We start from the raw sequence: 20,878 nt of genomic DNA, 5'->3' as shown, positions 1-20,878 counted from the left end.
ATCTCAGGATAACTCAGTAACAGCTCAACATTTCTTGTCTTTATAAAGCGGTACAATCACATTACTAGTCGAGAGTGGAACAAAACAACCGGAAGGGATCACAATAATATGCAATCTGACGTAAAAACGCTTCAACACATACAACTTTTGGAAGTTTCTGGTGTCGGGGGTCTTGATGAAACCACGGTCATTTAAGAGTTGTGCAACTTGTGCATGGCGGTGTCAGGGCTCCAACTCAATCCTACCCTTTCTCAACATACCCGGACTTCCCCGTGACATTTTCATTAAGGATCCAGCTGCTGTAAGATAAACTAATATGCTTCCCTCCCTGGAGGTCTCATTTAAAATGAGCTAATCTATACCTTTAACTAAAAAATAAGCTACATTACCACAATCTGCCTTTGCTATCACGTGACATGACATCGGTGTGTGTTCACAGTGTTTGCACTAAATCATACTATGATTTTGAAAATAATAAAGCGGTTTCAGGTGGCAATAAATGATTTGTTTTGAGGAACTGTGACAGATAGACTGGTTGTTCTCAAATTATAGGGAAACAGCAGAATTTTGCATGACATTTGCCTTTTTGGGGGGATGTGAACAGTGTGCTGTATTATGCTGGTGTTGTCATATATCATATTATCTTTCCAGGTAATTTTCTACGTCAACCATCAGTTAGTCACCACATAAATCCGGTGAAAGCAACAAATCACACTACTGTAGATACTGTAGATCCTCGTGGACACAAATGAGAAAGCACGAAGTTTAATTAGAGTTCATCATGTGACGCATGCAGCTGTCTCCCATAGTCCGTGACTTCACTGTTCATGAACGCTTCTTGATTCTTCAATACTTCGGCCACTGAGATCTTCCCGTCTCCATCGTGGTCCATCTCTTGGATGAGGTGAAGAGCCTTTTAATAACACGAGAGCAAAACCAACAAAAGAAATCATTCCATCCACATGAAATAGACACAATCCCACCGAGCCGTACAAATACATTATGGCAACTGAAATCCAGGAGGAGGTTGGAGCAGTTGGGTACCTCTTCTCTTGCCGAGCCGTAGCTGTTAGGTGCAACCCAGCGGAGCTGCTCGTCTCGATTCAACACACCATCTTTATCTTGATCGTTGTACTGGCAATCTTAGGTTTGCTGCCCCTTTAACTGGCTCGTTGTTGTTCTTTGCCATCAGGCACAGGTGGGAGTGATGTTTCGACGCAGACACACAAAAGACTTTCCAGCGATGGTTGTGGTTTATTTATTGCAGGCAATTGTATAAACAGATGAACATACCGGTTGAATGTGCTCCTATTGATGGTGGTCTGTCTTCGTGGTCTGGTGAAAACTGTCTGGTGCTCCCCTACCTGTCCCTCGCTTCCTGTCACCTACGTCCCTTATGTACACCCATGTGCACCTAATCACCGCCACCGAGTGTCCAAAGTGTCAATACTAATACAGTCTAACAAACAAAATATACTTTGCCAACAACAACACATAATGGCCCCTACACACCGGCCCCTAATTGTCTTTTATAACAATTACCAAAAAATAATAAGGGAATGTGTTGGCAATTAATCCTCTTCAGTGATTCTTCAGTCTTCCTTTTTCAAGTAGTCATTTTTGGGGCCGGGGCTCCAAAACATGGCACCTGGTGGTATCTGGTCCTTACCACCAGGCCTTACTAAATCTCAGTTTCTTTAATCAGACATATCTTCGTTATTGGTCTTTCCAATATGTTATTTTTTGTCTGAAGTCGGACGGTACGCACAAGGCCTTGTGCATCTGCTTTCGTCTCCAGTATTCTACCCATTAACCAGGAGCCTCGTGGTGCAGTGGAGTCGACCACCACAACTATGTCACCTGGGGCGAAGTTCCTTTTTACCTTTGACCACCGCTGTCCTTCTTGGATTAATGGTAAGTACTCCTGTGTCCACCTTTTCCAGAAGAGATCTGCCATGTATTGTACTTGTCTCCATCTGCGCCTTAGATACAAGTCCTCTCTTACGAAGAGTCCAGGTGGTAGTATCGGCTTTGTTTTCAACAGGAGGAGGTGGTTTGGGGTGAGTGCTTCCAGGTCCATTGGGTCCTCTGAGAGCTTGGTAATGGGTCGATCATTTAGAATTGCTTCAACTTCACAAATTAAAGTTTGCAATCCTTCATCATCCAGAACCTGTTGGCTAAGAACAGAGTGCAAGCACGTTTCGGACCATGCGGATCAAACGCTCCCATACACCGCCGTGATGAGATCCTGTTGGGGGGTTAAAGTGCCATTTAATTCCCTTCTGAAGCTTAGCCGTCTGGATTTTGTCCTGATTCAAGGCATTGAGTGCTTCTCTCAATTCTCTTTCAGCTCCAACAAAGTTTGTTGCTGTTACGTCCCCTGTTCTGTGTATAGGTATGTGTTCTGTTTCGTGTGTGTGTGTGTGTGTGTTCATACAGGTGGTACTGATCATCCATGATCTCCATTCATCTTGGCTCCATCCCCGCTCGTTACCCGGTTTAGCTGTTTCCACTCATCTCCAATCTCATCATGCCCTTCTGTCGGTATATTGCTGCAGAGTTAGCTTTGATAATCCAGTACTTTTTACGGAGTCGGGACAGCATATGATTTCTTCCCCCATGGCCAATTTGTTCGTGTATATGTCGTAGCAATAGTGTGGATACGTGCAGGTCTTTCGAGAGAATCATTGGGTGCTTGGCCTCTTCAGGCATCGCTAGTCTACTCAGGCGACCACCGACTCTCAGAAGTCCATCGTCCAACACCGGGTCCAGCTTGTACAGATGACTGCTTCTTTTAACGCCATTTTTACCAGCCCCTAGTGTGGATAGTTCCTCTTCAAAGCTTTGCCTTTGACTGAAAGAGATAACAGCACGTTCTGCATGCATCAGGTCCTCGGGATTTAAACACTGTCTTTGGAGTGTTGCTTTAAAGGTGTGCATTTCCTTTAGTTGGCTGGCCTCGTTTTTTAAGATACTCACAGCGGTCTGGATCTCCTTTCTTTTTCTAGTCAGCAGTAAGAGAGTTGTTTTTACTTTAAGTAGCCACGCTACACCTGTTATTAGACTTTTCCAGGAAGAGAAATAACTCATCAAAGAGCTGGTGGGGTTCAATGGACCTTTCACAATGAGGTTACTTGTAATGTCTTGTTTGACTTCTGGATCATTGACAGAGATTGTGGTTTCCAAAAAAGGTTTCTGCCATTCTTTTTCTGGTTGATAGAGAGACTCTGGTCCTTTGATCCATCTCCTGCAGCTTAAGAAGCGGTTTGCCGTTAGTCCTCTAGAGGCTTCATCTGCCGGATTTTCCTTTGTGCTAACATATCTCCATTGTGACACGTCGGTAGCGTCCCTTACGAAGGAGATTCTATTTGCTACGAAGGTTCGGAAACGTTTTGTTTCGTTGGTGATGTATTTCAGCACTGTTGTGCTATCCGTCCAGAAGGTGGATTTGTTCAGCTGAAGCTGTAATTCTCTCCGAAGCATTATATCAACTTTGACAGCTAGAACTGCAGCAGTGAGTTCGAATCTGGGAATCGTTACTTGCTTTAATGGTGCTACTCTTGCTTTCCCTATCATGAAGGCAATGTGCACCTCCCTTTCGCTGTTTTCCAGTCGAAGATATGAAACTGTACCATATCCACTTTCGCTGGCGTCTGAAAAGTGGTGTAACTGTGCATGTCCAATTTGACCAAAGTTTGTGGGCTTCATGCAACGGTCCACTTTTAACTCTGTCATGTTGTTTAAATCTGTCAGCCATTGTGTCCATTGTTGAGAAATGGTTTGCGGTATGTTTTCCTCCCATCCAAGGTGTTTTCTACAGAGTTCCTGCATAACCAGTTTGGCTGGCAGAACAAATGGCGGCAGGAATCCCAAAGGGTCGTATACAGAGCCAACCACGGACAGGATGCCGCATCTGGTGTATGCTCGTGAGGGTGCAGTCATTCTGAACTTGAACACGTCTGTCTTAACGCACCAGTGCAATCCTAGTGCTCTTTCCGTCGGCAGGTTGTCCTTGTCCAAGTCCAACTCTTTTATTTCCTTAGTTCGGTTTTCTTGTGGAATGGATGCCAATACCTTACGCCTGTTGCTGATCCACTTAGACAGTATGAATCCTCCCTTCTGGCAGAGAGTGGTCAGGTCTCTTACCATAAGAACAGCGCCCTGTTCTGTGGACATGGATTTCAAACAATCATCTACGTAAAAGTTGTTTTTTACGGTGTCTATAACCTCTGCTGGAAAGTGAGTTTGGTTATCTTCAGCGGTCTTTCTTAGTGCAAAATTTGCACAACTCGCCGATGACACTGCTCCAAAGAGGTGTACTTTCATCCGATATTCCACTTTGACTTGACTATTGACTACTTCCATCGCAAGTAGTCAATATGGTTGTCTGACACTTTGACCTGGTGAAACATTGCTTTGATGTCAGCCATCAGGGCAACAGGCTCTTGTCTGAATCTGAGGAGTACTCCTATAAGTGAGTTGGTAAGATCTGGACCCTGTAGCAATTGTTTATTGAGCGATGTTCCCTTGAAGCCAGCGCCGCAGTTGAAGACCACTCTCAAGGTTCCTTTCCTCGGGTGATACACCCGTGATGTACCAGAGTTTCCCATCAGTACGATTCAGTTGATCCTCTGGTATCCTTTCCGCATAGTCGTTGTTAACCATTTCTTTGAGAAAAGTTGTATATTCTTCGCGAAACATCTCCTTTTTAACAAACTTGCGTTTCAGGCTTTGGATGCGTTGCTCTGCTATGCAACGGTTGCTTGGCATGCGGGGATTATCTTGCTTGAAAGGCAAGTCTATGCAATAGTGACCATCTGTAATTTTTGATGAGTGATTCACGATATCCAGGAATTTTATCTCTTTTCTGGACATTTCCTCTGTTTCCTTGCTGCTTTCTTCATTGTAGTCGTGATTGTATTGTTTAACCAGTAGCTCCTCTAAGTTCATGATGGACAGTCGGTTGACAGCAGCAGCAGGGCAGCCATTCTCATCCCTGCTGTTGTCTCCTCTCAAAAGACCATATATGACCCACCCCAATAGGGTCCTAACAGCGTATGGTCCATTGGCTTGGCTATTGACCACCTCCCAAGGTTCCAATGCCTTAGAAGCATTTGTGCCTATGAGCAGGTCAATGCCAGAATCTATTTCATGAATCTTGACGTCCTTCAAGTAAGGCCATTGCATCAGGTCTTCTTGTCTGGGAATGTAAAGCTTGGAAACAGGCATGATCTTATGTGTAAATACATTGGGCAGTTGTATGAAATCAGTTTTGTCCAGACTTGATATCTCTAAACCTGGGATATGATGACTAATCACAGGTTTCACTTGGTTCATTGTACGCAAAATACTAGTCTTTTGTCCCTTTACATTCAGTCTTCTCATCAGGCTTTCTGTGCAGAAGGTGGCTGAGCTACCATGGTCCAAAAACGCATACATCTGCAACACAGTGTCTCCATTGGGGGTCTTTACTTGTACTGGAACAATAGAGAAGAGACAGGCTATTTCACCGGCCCCAATATGCCCACATGTATGAGGTGAGAGAACAGCATTGCTCCCAATTGATTTTCCATCCAATTCTGTTTTCCTTCCTATGTCTCTTTGTTCAATATGAAGTATTTCAGGATGATTTTTGTTGCAGATGTCACGTCAAACGACTATCGCAGTCTTTGCTCATGTGTCCTACCTTCAAACAGCCAAAACAGTCAATTTTTTCCCTGTGCATCTTTTTCCTGATTTGTGGACACCGCACCAATGCGTGACCATCTCTCTCACAGAACAAACAGGAATTTTGAGGGTTAGCGACGGATACATTTTTCATTCCACTTGTCATTTTTTCTTGTATTGGCATTCCCACAGGTGTTGCAGTAGTTGCAAAACTGCTTCCTCTTGGTTCTCGGCCTCTCTCTTGCTGTGACATAGGTTTTGACGGATGTAGTTGTCTTAACATCCTGGATGTTCCCAAAAAGTGGATCCGACAATATCTTCACTTGTCTCTCCATGAAGTCTACCAAGTCAGAGAAACTAGCTCGACGTCCATGTTGTTCCTGGAGCTGACATGCCCTATTCCTCCACTTGTCTCTGAGCTTGTAAGGCAGTTTGAGAAGAATGGTTTTCATACTGGAAGCGACGTTCAACTCCTCCATATAGGTGAGCTGTTCCATTGCATTGCAACAACCTCTCAGGAATAATGTAAACGCTTGCAATGCTTTCACGTCCTCTGGCTTGATCGCTGGCCAGGCAAATGCTTTGTCCATGTATGCTGTAGCAATCTTATGTTCGCTACCAAAATGTTCTTTAAGCAGCTCTTTTGCTCTTTTATAGCCCTCAGCCGAAGACAAATGTTGACAGCTGTGGACTAAATCCTTTGGATACCCTCTGGTATATTGCTCTTGGAAATGCAGGCAGTCACTGTAGTCATCAGTCTTTCTTTCCACTCCTCTCTCGAATGCCCTGATGAAAACTCCATATTGCAAGGGATCACCATCATAAACGGGAATGTCTCTTGGTGGTAAAGTAGAAGAGAGATTGTGTTGAGCTAGAAGAGTGGTTATGTCACTTTGCTTTTGAATGATGTGATAGATATCACCTTGAATATGATCATTATATCCAGGTTGTGTTAGAGGAGTCATATCCTGAGCTCTAACAGATGGTCCATCAGCGCTTTCCTTTGGCTGAACAACCTGTTGCTGGGAAGAAGATTCTGTTCCCGTCCGCACATTCAGTCTTTGTTGCACTTGATCGGGAAAATAGGTGTTTGCATGTGGATTCTCTTTGACTGACCTTTTCCTTTGAACAGTTCCTTTTTCCAAATAAGAGTTAATCCCGTCTGACACTATTTCTTGATTCAAGTACATTGATTTTTGCATTGGTTGCTGCCAGTTAAGTCTTAGTTCCAGTTGTTCTTTCTTCCTTTTCAGTTGTTCTTCCTTCCTTTTCAGTTGTTCTTCCTGCCTTTTCAGTTGTTCTTCCTGCCTTTTCAGTTGTTCTTCCTGAGCCTCCAGGTCATGCATTTTCTGCAGAGCGGCGACCCGTTCCATGAGAGCAGCCTTTTCTGCATGAGCTTTAATGCGAGCAGAGGATGTTGAAGATGCACGTGATGAAGAACTTGATTTGTGGCTTGATTTGGGTTTTGACACATTAGAAATATTGTCATCCGGTCCAATGTCCTCTGTGATTATATTTTCAGCAATGGTATGCGTTGTATGCCATCCAACCTCTGAAAACCACACATTTACATCCTGTATAAAACCATCAAAAGTTGTCATTTTTTGTGGAAACCAGTAATTTTGCTTTTCAAGTTCATTTTCAGGCAATGGTAACTTCACCAATGACTCATGACTTCTTTTGGCATCATTACAGAGGTTGATTAAGTAACCAAGTTAGATTGCACTTCATTTGCATTCCCTTTTGATTTCATGAGCTCTTTCTGAAACTCCATTGACTTCTTAGCTTGCTTACATTTCAAGTTTCTTGCTTTCTGACAGTTTTCAAGAACATTTCCAAACCTTTATCAGTGTGTCTAGTAACCCTTTTTCCTTTTTCAGAATCCAATGCAACATCGCCATCTTGTGACCGAACGTCAGACTTGACTAAGGACATATTTGTTTTGCTCTAAGTGATCCAGTAAACCGCACTGAAGGCAGAATGCGTCGTGCGGCTTATATTGTAGTGAGAGTCAACGAGATTCAGTGTTGCGGTTTCTGGTCCTATAGCTTTTCCAATAAAGCTTAGTGTTGCACGTACCTCCTCCGTGGCTCCTTGTTGTTTGGAGTTTCCAATCCAAAGTGTCAATATAAATACAGTCTAACAAACAAAATATACTTTGCCAACAACAACACATAATGGCCCCTACAATTGTAAAGGTCTTGGAAGCGCACGGTTTCTTCGATCGCCCACTGGGAAGGAGAATCCTCTGGCAACAGAATGAAGTGTCATGGTTGCACTTGAGATGAAAATTGGGCATTGCAGAAGACACTAAAAGAAATTTAAAAAGAAGATTCTATGTTGTCTCAACTTCACCACGAACATCTCCAATAAATTCATTCAGATTGATGAGTCCATCTTTATCGGTGTCATATTCATTTAACACATTTTCAATGGCAAAATCCTGTTGGGAAAAAAAGGGTAAATGATTCAAATGAGGGCCACCTATATAATGTGTAGTAGAATGCATTTTCATATCTGGACTAGCGGGAGTCGAAGCTGAACTCTTCTCACAGTCGTGTGATCCACTTTAGATGGGTGGGTGAAGGCAAGGAACTCTGTCACATTCAGCCCAGGTGTGCCGTCCACATCAGCAATGTTAAAGCGTCTCCTTTCCCTCAGGTGGAGCTAACGGGGAATGTTGAATTAATACAGATAAATCACGTTATGGGTTTTAATTTGATTAACAGGACAACTCAGCCGACACTCGGATTTCCGTGGTCAACTCAGCCGATGCTTGAATTTTAGTGCATGTGTATGCTGATATTTATGGTATTGAACAAGTAACCGGAATAAAAGCTGTTTAATCAAATATTCTGGACAATGACTGAAGTATGTGTGTTTACGACCATTCTGACTACTATTGTACAAATAAAAGAATACTTTTACTGTACAAAGTTAGAAAATTATCCTTTATTTCAAGTTCATAAGGACCATTTCTAAAGTTTGAACTGCAATAAAAATACTTTTAACTAACATACATGTGATAAGAACATATCTGACCACTATTGTAAGACAAGTGAAATATTTGTACTGTACAGATTTGGAGATTTCTTTAAAGTAAAAGACCTATAATTGCATGTTCAAAAAGACCATATCTCCATATTTGCAATGCAATAAAAACATAATCCTCAATAATTCCAGGACAGGACCAGTGTACTCATGTTAAGGACCTCTCTGACTACTACCATGCTGAATATCAAGTATTTTTACTGTACAGATTTGGAGATTTCACCAAAGTAAAAGCCCTATTTTTGCAAGTTCAAAAAGACCATTTCTCAAAGTTTGAACTGCAATAAAACCAGATTGACCAATAGTTCCAGACCAAGACCAATGCATCTGTGTTAAGGACCTCTCTGACTACTAGCATGCTAGTGGCCACTGCCAGGGTATTTGTGGCTGTGTCTCTGTCTGTGTGTGTGTTACAGGGTGAACTTCCTGGTGGAGTGGAGCTGAGGCCATCAGGCAGATCAGACGCAGCTGGCCACTGTCTTGAGTGCATTAAAACCTGCCCCTTTCTGAGTGTTTGGGCGCGACTGGCGGTTTCGTTTGTCTAATCGGTTAATTTGGAGAATAAAAATTGTTGGCTGATAATCCCTGTAGCGTGGTTTCTTGTATTTGTTGTGGCCTTCGAGCCGGATCATAACAAATTGGGGGCTCGTCCAACTTGGAAATTGTACTATTAGCAGAGGTTAAGTGATGTGTTTTTTTGTGTGGAAACCTACGTAAGGGAAATTACCAGGCTGTGGAATGATTTGGAATCATTGGTGCAAGTTGGTTTCTGTCTAGTCACGGGACAAGGAAGGTAAGTGTTGACCTTTTTGGTTGCGCAAATGTATATATTGAGCCAATTCCCCTGTAGGTATATCGCGTTTTCCTCTTTAGGAAGCGTGTGCACAGGAATGTAGTGTGGGGTGAAAGTGGCTGGAGCGGTTTTCTCGGGAGCACGTCCATGGTTGTGGCAAAGTTGCCAGCTTGCTGGTCGCTTAACCAAACTACTGGGTTTTAGTGCGTGAATACCCGCCGCAAATAACACCTGAAGACTAGGGTTAAGTTAGATAGATCGGGTTAGGCAGTTTAGAGGGGATGCTCAATTTCGAGGTTATTTTGTGGTCTGTGTTGCGCACTATTTAGGTCAATACTATACATTCTTTTGTTTACCGGGGACTGATTTGCTGTTGTGCATCCTTCAGGTGGTGTTCATCATCATGGCAGGAGTAGATGAGTTCATTGCTATTCCTTCGGAGGAATTTTTGGATCAGTGTACTAGGGATCAGTTGTTAAAGATGGCTGATCATTATAAAATCAGTGTAGGAGGCAGAAGGTTAAAGGAAAATGTTAGATCTACTATAAGGGCACATTTGTATGATATGGGTGTTTTAACACCTGTACAAAAATCACATCACAGTCCTACTAATTTGGCTTTGGATGGGTGTTCGCAGGATATGGCTCATAGTGTAGCTTTAAACTTTGAACAGCAAAAAGAAATGTTGATATTGCGGATGAAGTTGGAGAAGGAGCAAGCAGAAGTTGATAAAGTGTTGGCACTAGAAAAAATGAGGCAACAAACCGAAATGGCAAAGCTAGATTTTAAAACTAGAGACTGAGGTTAGTTAAAGAAGGTAAATTCTATGACTTCTCCAGGAATGAAAAGTTGGCTCGAAGCAGCGGTAATTCAAGTGATATTTTGAATAGTTTGCGCTTGGTGCCTAAATTTAGTGAGAAAGACGTTGATGTATTCTTCACGTTGTTTGAGCGGATTGCAGACACGAGGGGCTGGGTTGATTCAGACCATATCGTTTAGCTACAATGTGTGTTAACGGGGCGTGCTCAGGAGGTTTTTTCCTCGTTGTCTCTGGAAGACAGCGGTGATTATGCCAAGGTTAAAACGGCTGTACTGAAAACGTATGAGTTAGTCCCTGAAGCATACCGTCAGCGTTTTAGGAGTTGGAAAAAGGGAGATAAATCATATCTTGAATTTGCCCGTGATTTGGGGATTCACTTTAGTCGATGGTGCTCGGCCTCAGAAGTGAAGGATTTTGATGACTTGTGTAACTTGATGGTGCTTGAACAGTTTAAGAATTCAGTCCCAGAACGAATTGCCCTGTACATAAGTGAACGGAAGGTGAGGACAGCAGGGGAGGCTGCTGCCCTTGCGGATGAATTTTTCTTGACCCACAAAGGTAGGGGTGTCGATGTCCGCACGCATGCTTGGTCTGGGGAAAATGTTGCACCTGCAGGAGGGATGTTTTTTTCTAGGGCGTCAGGTGGGGGTTTTCCTCGAGAACAGAGATTTGATCATGGAGTCCGTGACTCTGAGTGTCATTTTTGTCTTAAATACGGTCACTGGAAGAGAGACTGCGTGGCGTTTAAGTTGCGGAATAGGCAAGATGTAACTCATGTAACGCCGGTGGCTCTGGCAGCACCAATTTTCAATGTGCTTTCAGACCAATCGAGGGTCGAGCCACCAGTTGTGATGTCAAAGCCTGACTTAAGCTCATACTTGCCGTTTATTTCAAAAGGACATGCGTCGTTGGTTGGAAATAACAAGAGGGTGCCAGTGACTATCTTACGGGACACGGGAGCATTTGATTCATTTGTTCTAGAGTCTGCTAGGCCGTTTTCTGAGGAAACTGATACTGGATCTTTTGTACCTGTTTTGGGCATGGGTATGTCTATTTTTCATGTTCCTGTACATAAACTTGTGCTCCATTCAGACTTGTTTGAGGGCGAAGTGAAAATGGGAGTACGTCCTGCTATGCCCATAGACGGTGTCACTGTAATTCTGGGAAATGATGTGGCAGGAGCACGTGTTTGGGGAGGTAGCGCGGTACATCCAGTGGTGGTCCCAGTACCGCTGGGTAGTAACGGCCCTGATGAGAATGAAAAGCAGTTTCCTGAAGTGTTCACAGCCTGCGCCGTAACACGCGCCGTGAAGCGGGCGACTGATTATGCAGAGCCTATAGAGGTGGAAGACGTAGAGAGTGAGGCATTGGAGTTGTTTGTAATGACTTTGTCTAACACTCCCTTGTCTGTCTCCCATAGTGAATTGGCGCGTGAGCAAAGAGCCGATGTTACGCTAAAGGAGCTTTTTCAGTCTGTTCTGCGGGTGGATGAGGTGAAAAATCGGGCACATGGTTACTTCGTACAAAATGAGGTACTGGTTTCGGAAGTGGGTGCCACATTGTGAGAGCTTTGTTGGTAATCCTGTGTATCAGATTGTTGTTCCCTCCAAATTTCGTGATTTGGTTTTGCGTGTCGCTCATGATGAGTCGGGACACATGGGGGTTGGTAAAACGCATGATCGGGTCCTTAGACATTTTTTTTGGCCGCGGATTAAGAAAAGTGTTGCAAGCTACATCAAAACGTGCCACACTTGTCAGTTAACTGGTAAGCCAAATCAGAAAGTGAAAGTTGCTCCCCTGTATTCGATTCGTGTTGTAAACCAGCCATTTGAGCACCTGCTTATTGATTGTGTAGGCCCTCTTCCTCGTTCAAGGTCAGGTGCAAGGTATTTGTTAACTGTTATGTGCAGTAGCACCAGATACCCAGCAGCATACCCGTTACGCACGCTAACAGCAAAATCAGTGGTGCGTGCGCTGGGTCAGTTCATATTCATCTTCGGCATACCTAGAACCATTCAGAGGGATCAAGGGTCAAATTTCTCCTCTCACTTATTCGCACAGGTATTAAAACTGTTTCATGTTTCAGCACAACCAGTCTTCTGCGTACCATGCGCAAAGCCAAGGAGCGCTGGAACGTGTCCACCAAACTGTAAAATCAATGTTGAAGGCATATCATACCCGGGTATCTCAGGAATTGAGTGCACGGGCAGACGATCCTCAGTCAGTGTGTTGGTAACACAGTTTTGTCTCGCAGTGAAGCTGCTTGTGAGGATGATTTACCAAATCATGACTGCATTGTTAACTGGTCGGCGTAAGAACTCTGAGGTACTTTCGGATTTAAGCAGGGTATTGTTTCATTTGTCCAGAGCCCCATGTCAGTGATTGTTCTCTAGTTCTTCATTGTGGTGTCTCTATCTCACTCTTAAATCGCTTCCAGGTACCAGTTTCAGAGATGAGTGTGAGGCCACAGGATGAAGGCGAAAGGAGCAAGTACTGTTCAGGGGACTTTGTATTGGGTCTAGTGACAGTTAGGTGTAAATAGAATTTTGAGGAATAATTTAAGACCGTAAAAATAAATACAATTTTTTAAAAAAAAGTTTAAATGTTATAACTTTATAGTGGTTGTTGGTCAGGGTTCCGGTGGGGACCCTGTCTTTATGGGCGGGGGTGTGACGGCCCCAGGGCCACTGCCAGGGTATTTGTGGCTGTGTCTCTGTCTGTGTGTGTGTTACAGGGTGGACTTCCTGGTGGAGTGGAGCTGAGGCCATCAGGCAGATCAGACGCAGCTGGCCACTGTCTTGAGTGCATTAAAACCTGCCCCTTTCTGAGTGTTTGGGCGCGACTCCTGGCTTTCTCCTGTTCCCCAGCGCAATGGCGGTTTCGTTTGTCTAATCGGTTAATTTGGAGAATAAAAATTGTTGGCTGATAATCCCTGTAGCGTGGTTTCTTGTATTTGTTGTGGCCTTGGAGCCGGATCATAACAGGGACTTAAGTCAACGGTGGACTAAATGAATTCTGAGCAAGATTTCCGGGTAATTTTTGTAACCAGATTGTCAGAAAATTGAGAAATTCAATTAAAAAGGCCAAACTATACCATATGATAGTAGACTGCTGGTTACACTGTATGACTTTGATAATTGAGTTGTGGGGGGTATTGCACATATTTGCTCTCTGCAATAGACAATGAGCCGTTTTGACTGGACTGCTGTGCTCGGGTCAAACGGCTGCTCTCATCATGGGACGTCTTAATGCTCAAAAGTAGGGGTGTAACGATTAATTTTAACAACGATTCGATTCGAATCTCGATTCATGGTTGCCGATTCGATTCATGGACGATCTGGGTTAATTTACAACGATTCGATTCGATTCAGTGACTTGAAATCAATTCAGTAACTTAACTTAGCTTCGAGATCCCTGTTGTTTCTGGTAAGGAAATCAGGTTTAAATTAATTATGGATATTATAAACAAGCAAACAACAATTAATGGCAAATGTATTAACCTTTTAATTGAATCAAGTGCTATTTTCAATGTAAATATTACACAATAACTAGAAAATGCATTTCCTGCTGAAAATGCGTTGGAATGCAAAAAGCTGAAAGCTGAAATGAAATTTTTAAAATAGCTGAAAATACAGAAAGTTGAAGCAAATTTGAATACATTTGCTGAAATTACAGATATTAGAAAAGCTGAAATAAATGTGAAATATTGCAAAACAAAACAGAAGTTGCAGAAGCTTGAATGAATTTAAAAAGTACAGAAATAACAAAAGCTGAGATGAATAAAAAGAGGTCTAAAATTGTTTGTAGTAATATTAGTAGTAGTATTAGTTATAGTTGTAATTGTGGTATTAGTAGTACTAGCTGTAGAAGTCGGTTTAGTATCAATAGCAGTAGAAACAGCTGGAATACTGATATTATTAGCCATAGTAGTATTTGTAATAACATTAGTAGTAGTTGTAGTATTAATAGCAGTAGAAATACTAGTAGTATGGTAGTAGAAGTATCAGTTGTAGTACTAGTAGAAGTACTTGTAATATTCGTAGTGGTTGTAGTAGTATTTGAAAGAGCAATATGTATTTCAACGAAACCGCTTCATGGTTAAGGTACAGATAATCATTGAGGCTTTTATTTTGTAATGATGGAATTGGGTGAGGGGGGGTTGGGAGACAGAATGTTTGTTATTCAAACTAAGAAGTTTTTCATTAATAGGCCTCATCAAAAACACTACAGTAAGAATTCCCTCCATGGGGCTTTTATTTTGAAATTATTGGATTGTGTGGGGTGGGGGGGTGTAGATAGAGGGAGGGAGGGTGAGAGGGTGAAGAAGGGAGAGAGAGAGCCGTGGATCTGTTGACAGAAAGCATAGCTGCCAGATGCAGCCCACCTCGACCGAACGCGGGCCAGACCATTATGGCCGACGGGGGGGATGACACTGACGGTCCGACCGGCGAACGGAACGGTCGGCGCTGGGGTGGAGGTTGTAAGTGGCTGCTAACAGCGAGGTTGCTACAATATGGAACTCGCGGGCCGCACTAACATTACACTTTCATATGAAGGCGGGGGCCACAAAATATCGTCCCGAGGGCCGCAATTTGCCCGCGGGCCGCGAGTTTGAGACCCCTGCTCTAGAAGGTATACTTTGGCTGCAAGGACAGAAGTTCCATTTTTTTTTTTACCAGATTCTGGCGTTGCCTTACACTCTAGCCCTCGAGGTCCCCACTCTAGCAGACGCAATACACACTCATGTAAAAGTCAGAAACGGAGCGAAGAACTAGTGAAACATAATCAGTGATTATGAAAAAAGTACAATAGATATCCACAAGCAGTTTTTTTCATAAAATAGTTGAGACTTGTGTCAACATTTGAAAGTTTAAATGGTGTCTGTAGCTGAAAGATTTGCGGAGCTGAAAAATCTGAAAGTTGAAGAAGTTTAAGAGGATTTGGAAAACAAACTCCATTTGAAAACCATGTTAAAATATTAATGATTATTGATTTATATAAATTCAAGCATAAGAGGTAGAAAGCTGAAAAGTCATAGCCCTCAAGCCAGAAAGGAGCTGAACATTTTAATATTTGAACGGTTTTAATAGCTGAAATTGTGAAGGAGTTGAAAGGTGCCGCAGAAGAAATAGAAGAAGAAGATGAAGATGAAGAAATAAAGATTCGAAGAACAATACTTGGAATGCATGCTTAGTGCATTCCAACAATAAAGATTCGAAGAACAATACTTGGAATGCTTAATGCATTCCAACAATAATGCATTCCAACAATTACACAATGTTTGGATCAATTCACAGAACCCCGGATTTTCAACCTCATTGTAGGGTCGCATCGCTTTACAGCTAAACTTCGCAATTGTTGCTGTGATGTTGAGTTTGGTGCTGGCGAGGCCTGAGGTGTCTGCAGAGCTGCAGTTACCTTCTGCTGCTGCTGCAGCGGTAACGCTGCTAGAGGTCCTGACTGTCGCTGTTGTTTAAGCACACGCCGCCTTAGTAGATGGCCGGAAAGATTCGTCGTGTTTCCATGTTTTTTTTATTTGGCTTCTACATGTTCTACAAACAGCGACCGACTTATTTAGAACACCTCCGTGTTTGCAAAAGCCAAAATGTTTCCACACGCTGGATCGATAAGTTGGTTTGTAAATGTCTCGCTCGCAGTCGTCTCCTCCACGCTGTGTTTTGTTGTTGTTCAGAGTTTCGCGTGTCTGCCGCTGCGTACTGATGACGTCAAAGACAGGCAGACTGAATCGAGTAACGTTTAACGTGTCTAAAGTGCTAAAAAACCAACAAACACACATCCACACCGTTTTTGTACTTAAATCCAATGTGCAGTTTCCAAGTATCGATAAAATCGATTATGTACCATTTCAATCGATTTGTAATCGATATATGTCGTCCGGAATGCCGATTTGCAGAGCACAGATCGATTCAGTTGGATCGCAGGAATATAAATCGATTAATCGATTCAGTGAATGAATCATTACACTCCTACTCAAAAGCATTAGAGGATGTGATGCATTTATTTTGCTTCACAGTGTCGGCTTCACCACCGGGGTCATCAGTGTACTGATGCACCATCGACGTGTAGGTCAGCCATGACGCACGCCGAGCACGCAGCGCGGTCAGAGCTCCCGGCGCCGGGAGACCTCTGCCATACACTTAATGTGTGCACTGTTGTGGCTCTGGACAAATACATGCAACCTCATATTGCAATGCAGTCATGCTATTTTACATTAATTACAAGGATTACGTATTTCAAATAGTCATTTTTGATAACTATTAGTACTTTTTATACATTTGTGACATTTCGTTCAACTTATTTTGATCTTTGTTTCTATGAGGCGCTTCTTTCTCCAACAAACTGTTAACATGTGTTGTATGACATTTATGTATTGCTGTAGACCAGGGATTCCCAAGTGGGGTTGTGCAAGAGGAAACATGTAATAGTGGTCTAATGGAGTAATAGTTCATATTAAATTAGAATTTGTAAAAAGTCAATAGGGTTTTTACACAAAATAGAGGCATGAATTATAAAACTACCATTTGCCAGTTTAAAATTAAAAATGTACAATTTAATAAATAAATACACTTCAGCTCCTCCTTTTACGTACTCACTAACTAACGTTAGCCTAGTTTGTGCACCTAAATCGTGAAACTGTCACGTTGACATCTGAAGCCATCAGTTGCGAGAGAGGACAGAGAGAGACGGAGGAATACGAGGCGATAGAAACGGGGCGCTAATACGTCTCCTACTCGCTAAAGTTATCTCTCTCTCTCTCTCTCTCTCTCTCGGCCCTGTGCTGTGTGTGAAATCCTCAGATGGACTCCAATTTGAACGCAGCTATAAATAGACTTCTTATGTGGGGGATTGGAGGGGCATGAAGCCAGTTGGGATGTACAAAGGGGTGCGTGGCCTAAAAAATTTGGAAACCGCTGCTGTAGACAATGCTTTAAGCACTCTACAACATAATTTTGTGCATGATGTATTACATTGGAAGTAACCATAGCAACAGTACTTATTCCCATGCAGGCTGTGTTATTGGTTAGCTCACCACTAAAGCTATTTGGTTTCCTATTAGAACTGGGCACAGGTTCTAGCTGGCGTTTGTAAAGGCCTGTTTTTTACAAACTGCCCAGGTTTGCCATGACCAAGGAACTTCACTGATGTTTGTTTTATTGTTTTTTTGATAACAATGAAGTACTGTGGCACGCAAGAATAAGATGCAGTTTTTCAGTTAACCAGGGAATAAACTACATGTTGATGTTTTTGTGGGATTTGTTGATTTATCAAGTATTGCCTCAACTCTTTTAAACACACACATATATATTAATGAAGGTCACGCCATGAAGCCAACGTCCTCATTAGCAGTTAAAAATATTCTGGTATGAATAATACATAATCACAATATACAAAATATAAAACACCCCTCCAATTTCCCAACGCTCTGGTCTGTGCTCTTCACCCTCTCCTGTTCTCCTGTGTACCTCCTGTTCCTCTACAGCGGGTTGAAACTGTCCACACATCACTATAGTAATGATCGTGGCAAAAGGACAAAGATATAAAAATGAATCCTACCTATCGATCCACACATTCTTGCATTCCTAGATGAAGGGAGCACTATGAGTCATCCCACATTGTTGCCCCAGGGACAGGGTGCCCTTTTCAATGAATCCAACATATATTCTCTATTTGATCTGCTTCGCTCGGGTCTTTGGCTGTCTCATTGAGGTCTTTTAAATCGGTTTCTTGTGCAGTCATCTTTTCAGCGCTCCAACAGCCATGACAAGGTGAGGAAGATCGTTGCTGAAGAAGGCCGCGCTGCTCGAAACCTCATCGCCTGGAATGTACCTCTGGAGAACAAAGAGGAGGAAGGTTGGTAGCTGCATCCTACACAGACTTTTTGTGTGATTTTAATGATATATTTCACGCTGTATTGATATCGCAAGTAAATGGTGTGTAGCATTTGCGTAGTTTGGGTCCTGATTGAGTAGTGGTAAGAGGTGCAGCACATGTTTGCTTTAGGTTATTTGACTTACCATACCTTTGGGACGGTGGAAGATTTATTTTGAGTATTCCATTAACTATTCTTGGGAAAGTCACAGTCTGTGAAGGAACTCGCTGATCATTTCTCATCTCAAGGCTAGACTGTTAATGAAGGAGTGTTGAGAATCTCTTAAGTAGGAGAGCGCCTACACTCGTACGTAATGCTTTGTTATGTGGAAGAACATTTTTCAGAGTTCACTGGTTCGCTGTGGTTCATGGTGTTTGGTCAGGATAGTATTATGTAATCAGCTTTGAATTATTTACACAATACCTAAAGCTTTGAAATTCGGAGAAAAAGAACTCTTCGATATTAGAATTTTAATCTTTTTCTGTTCAACAATGTTGTTTCCTGTAATGCATTGTATTGCAAGCTCATATAGTGAAAGGATGTTTCTTTTAGACCAGCTTTCACCACAGCTTACACAGCAGAACCTTTTTCCCAGAGTTTACAATGAAATTCAGAATAATAAAAAGTGGTGTTCTCCTTCAAATGTAAATAAAGGTCTCTGTCTGGCAGTTTTTATTATTATTTTATTTCATAATCACTGTTAATCTTGTAAAAGACGATTTTAAGGTACACACAGCCCTTTTTGAATCAACACATTAAACATCAACACAGACGCATGCCACCATTTCGCTCTGTCAGCTGACATCATTACTAAAAATGGAAAAGCCCTTAAAAATCTCTCTGGTAAAAAAACCTTTTAATTTAGCCACCTAAAGAAAAGGCACAATCCCAATGCTTCCGTAACTCCATATTAAGAATATTATTTAGCACCTGATTATTTCATCTGCATGTTGAACAATATTTGAGATTATTTCACCCATTACTATACATAGCATAAGCCTAATGGTTCTCCTCCCCACAGTTAAGTCCAAAAGCAACTCCAGTGGAAGTTCCAGGACCCAGAAGATCAACTCTGGTCAGCACAGGAATAAGAAACAGGTTAGTGTGTTGTCTTCTTCCAATAGAGGGCCCCATTCACCAAGCGAAGCACTCTATTTATTATGCTCTTTTATTGTAGTTTTTATTTAACTATGAATACTTATTGAAATCACTGGGATAGACAGCATTACCACAAGAGTTTTCAAATCTCTCTATTCCCCTCGTACTACAAATGCATGGTTGGTAACACAATGCCACCTCGTGTCCCGACCAACAGGAAATAAGTGCTGTGGTTGCAATATAAAAACAAACAAGGACTCGCATGACGTTGCGATTACGTTTGTAATGGTCACCGTCATTTGTGGTCCACACTTTGCCTCTCCAGAATGCTGGAGTCGAAAATAAAGGCACAGCTCGTGTCATGTTGGAAAAGGGGCCGGAGAAGAGCCCCATCAAAGCCCGGCAGCCGTGCAAGGTGGACCTGCGAGCGCGCTACTGGGCCTTCCTCTTTGACAACCTGCGGCGGGCTGTGGACGAGATCTACGTCACCTGTGAATCAGGAATCAGGAATCAGGAAACATTTATTAGCCAAAATATGTCAAACATACAAGGAATTTGTCTTGGCGGTTAGTGCGCGACAGTAGACAGACAAGACAACAGTGCACAAGTAATAAAATAAAGTGGAATGACATGCTAATGCAATGGGTTAGTAGAATAAGGCTAAGGCTATGGGTTAGTATAAAACAAGGGAATAAAGTTTAAAAAATTAAAATATTAAAAAGTTAAAAAGAAAAATAAACGAACAAGTAACAGACAAGAGACAAAGTGACGAGTGAAGACAAAGTGATGAATTGCAGTTAAAGTGGCATGTGCAGTATGAGGGGGAGTGACCGGTGGAGTGTTATAGTCAGGCAGTGGGGGACCGGGCTCTGTTGATGAGCCCGACTGCCGACGGGAAGAAACTGTTGGTGTGGCGGGAGGTCTTAGTCCTGATGGACCTCAGCCTCCTGCCAGATGGAAGGGGCACAAACAGTTTTTGTCTGGGGTGGGAGGGGTTGGCCGCGATCTTTTTAGAATCCGACCAGAGCGTCGTAGAATGCAAGTTGAGTCTGCTTCAAGACGAAAACAAGGACCCGGGTGGAAATGCAAGTTGCAGCGTGGGGGGATTGGTGGCATCATGATCCACCAAAAGGAATTCCCTGTTTGTGGAACCTGGAAGGTGTGAGGATTTATGAACACCACCAGAGGGGGGGCTTTAGGGTCATTACACAATATCTCCCTCACAACTTACATTCCTCGTCATTTCTGCTTCGTGTCAGAAGGGCTCTCTGACGGCCCGTTGCTGAAAGAAGCGTTGCAGAACCCTCGCGCTCTCTTGGGCCCGACTGGACTGCGTGCCAACGACGGACTGTAGACACCTTTGTACACGCACGCTGTTTGTCCTCAGGCATCCGGTGAAATTCCGGCACATTTTTGGTCGACAAATTTGACTGCACCAATTGTCCGTTGGTGACCCTGTGAAGTTGCTCCTGGGCGTATTGGTTTAATGCCAATGGTGCTGTGTTGGTTATTGATGTCAGACATCTGCCTGGTTGGTGTCTTTCCCCCCACTCTCCTC

At 42.8% G+C, this 20,878-nt stretch overlaps 1 protein-coding gene across 1 annotated transcript; it reads right to left on the bottom strand.

Moving 5' to 3' along the window:
• Positions 1 to 478: 478 nt before the first annotated feature.
• On the bottom strand, positions 479 to 10,915 carry LOC120812846 (reticulocalbin-2-like). The gene is made up of 6 exons (XM_078097956.1): positions 10,817 to 10,915; positions 8,221 to 8,334; positions 8,023 to 8,110; positions 7,856 to 7,915; positions 1,045 to 1,142; positions 479 to 913 (listed from the first exon to the last, which is right to left on the bottom strand). The coding sequence occupies exons 1-6, from the start codon at positions 10,913 to 10,915 to the stop codon at positions 770 to 772; spliced, it is 603 nt and encodes a 200-aa protein (XP_077954082.1). The 3' UTR covers positions 479 to 769.
• Between the last annotated feature and the right edge of the window lie 9,963 nt (positions 10,916 to 20,878).

This window comes from Gasterosteus aculeatus, chromosome Y (genome assembly GCF_964276395.1).
Source record: "Gasterosteus aculeatus chromosome Y, fGasAcu3.hap1.1, whole genome shotgun sequence".
NCBI classification, from domain to species: domain Eukaryota; kingdom Metazoa; phylum Chordata; class Actinopteri; order Perciformes; family Gasterosteidae; genus Gasterosteus; species Gasterosteus aculeatus.
The sequence above is the reverse complement of the archived record's forward strand: the minus strand, read 5'-3'. Positions and strand labels throughout refer to the sequence as shown.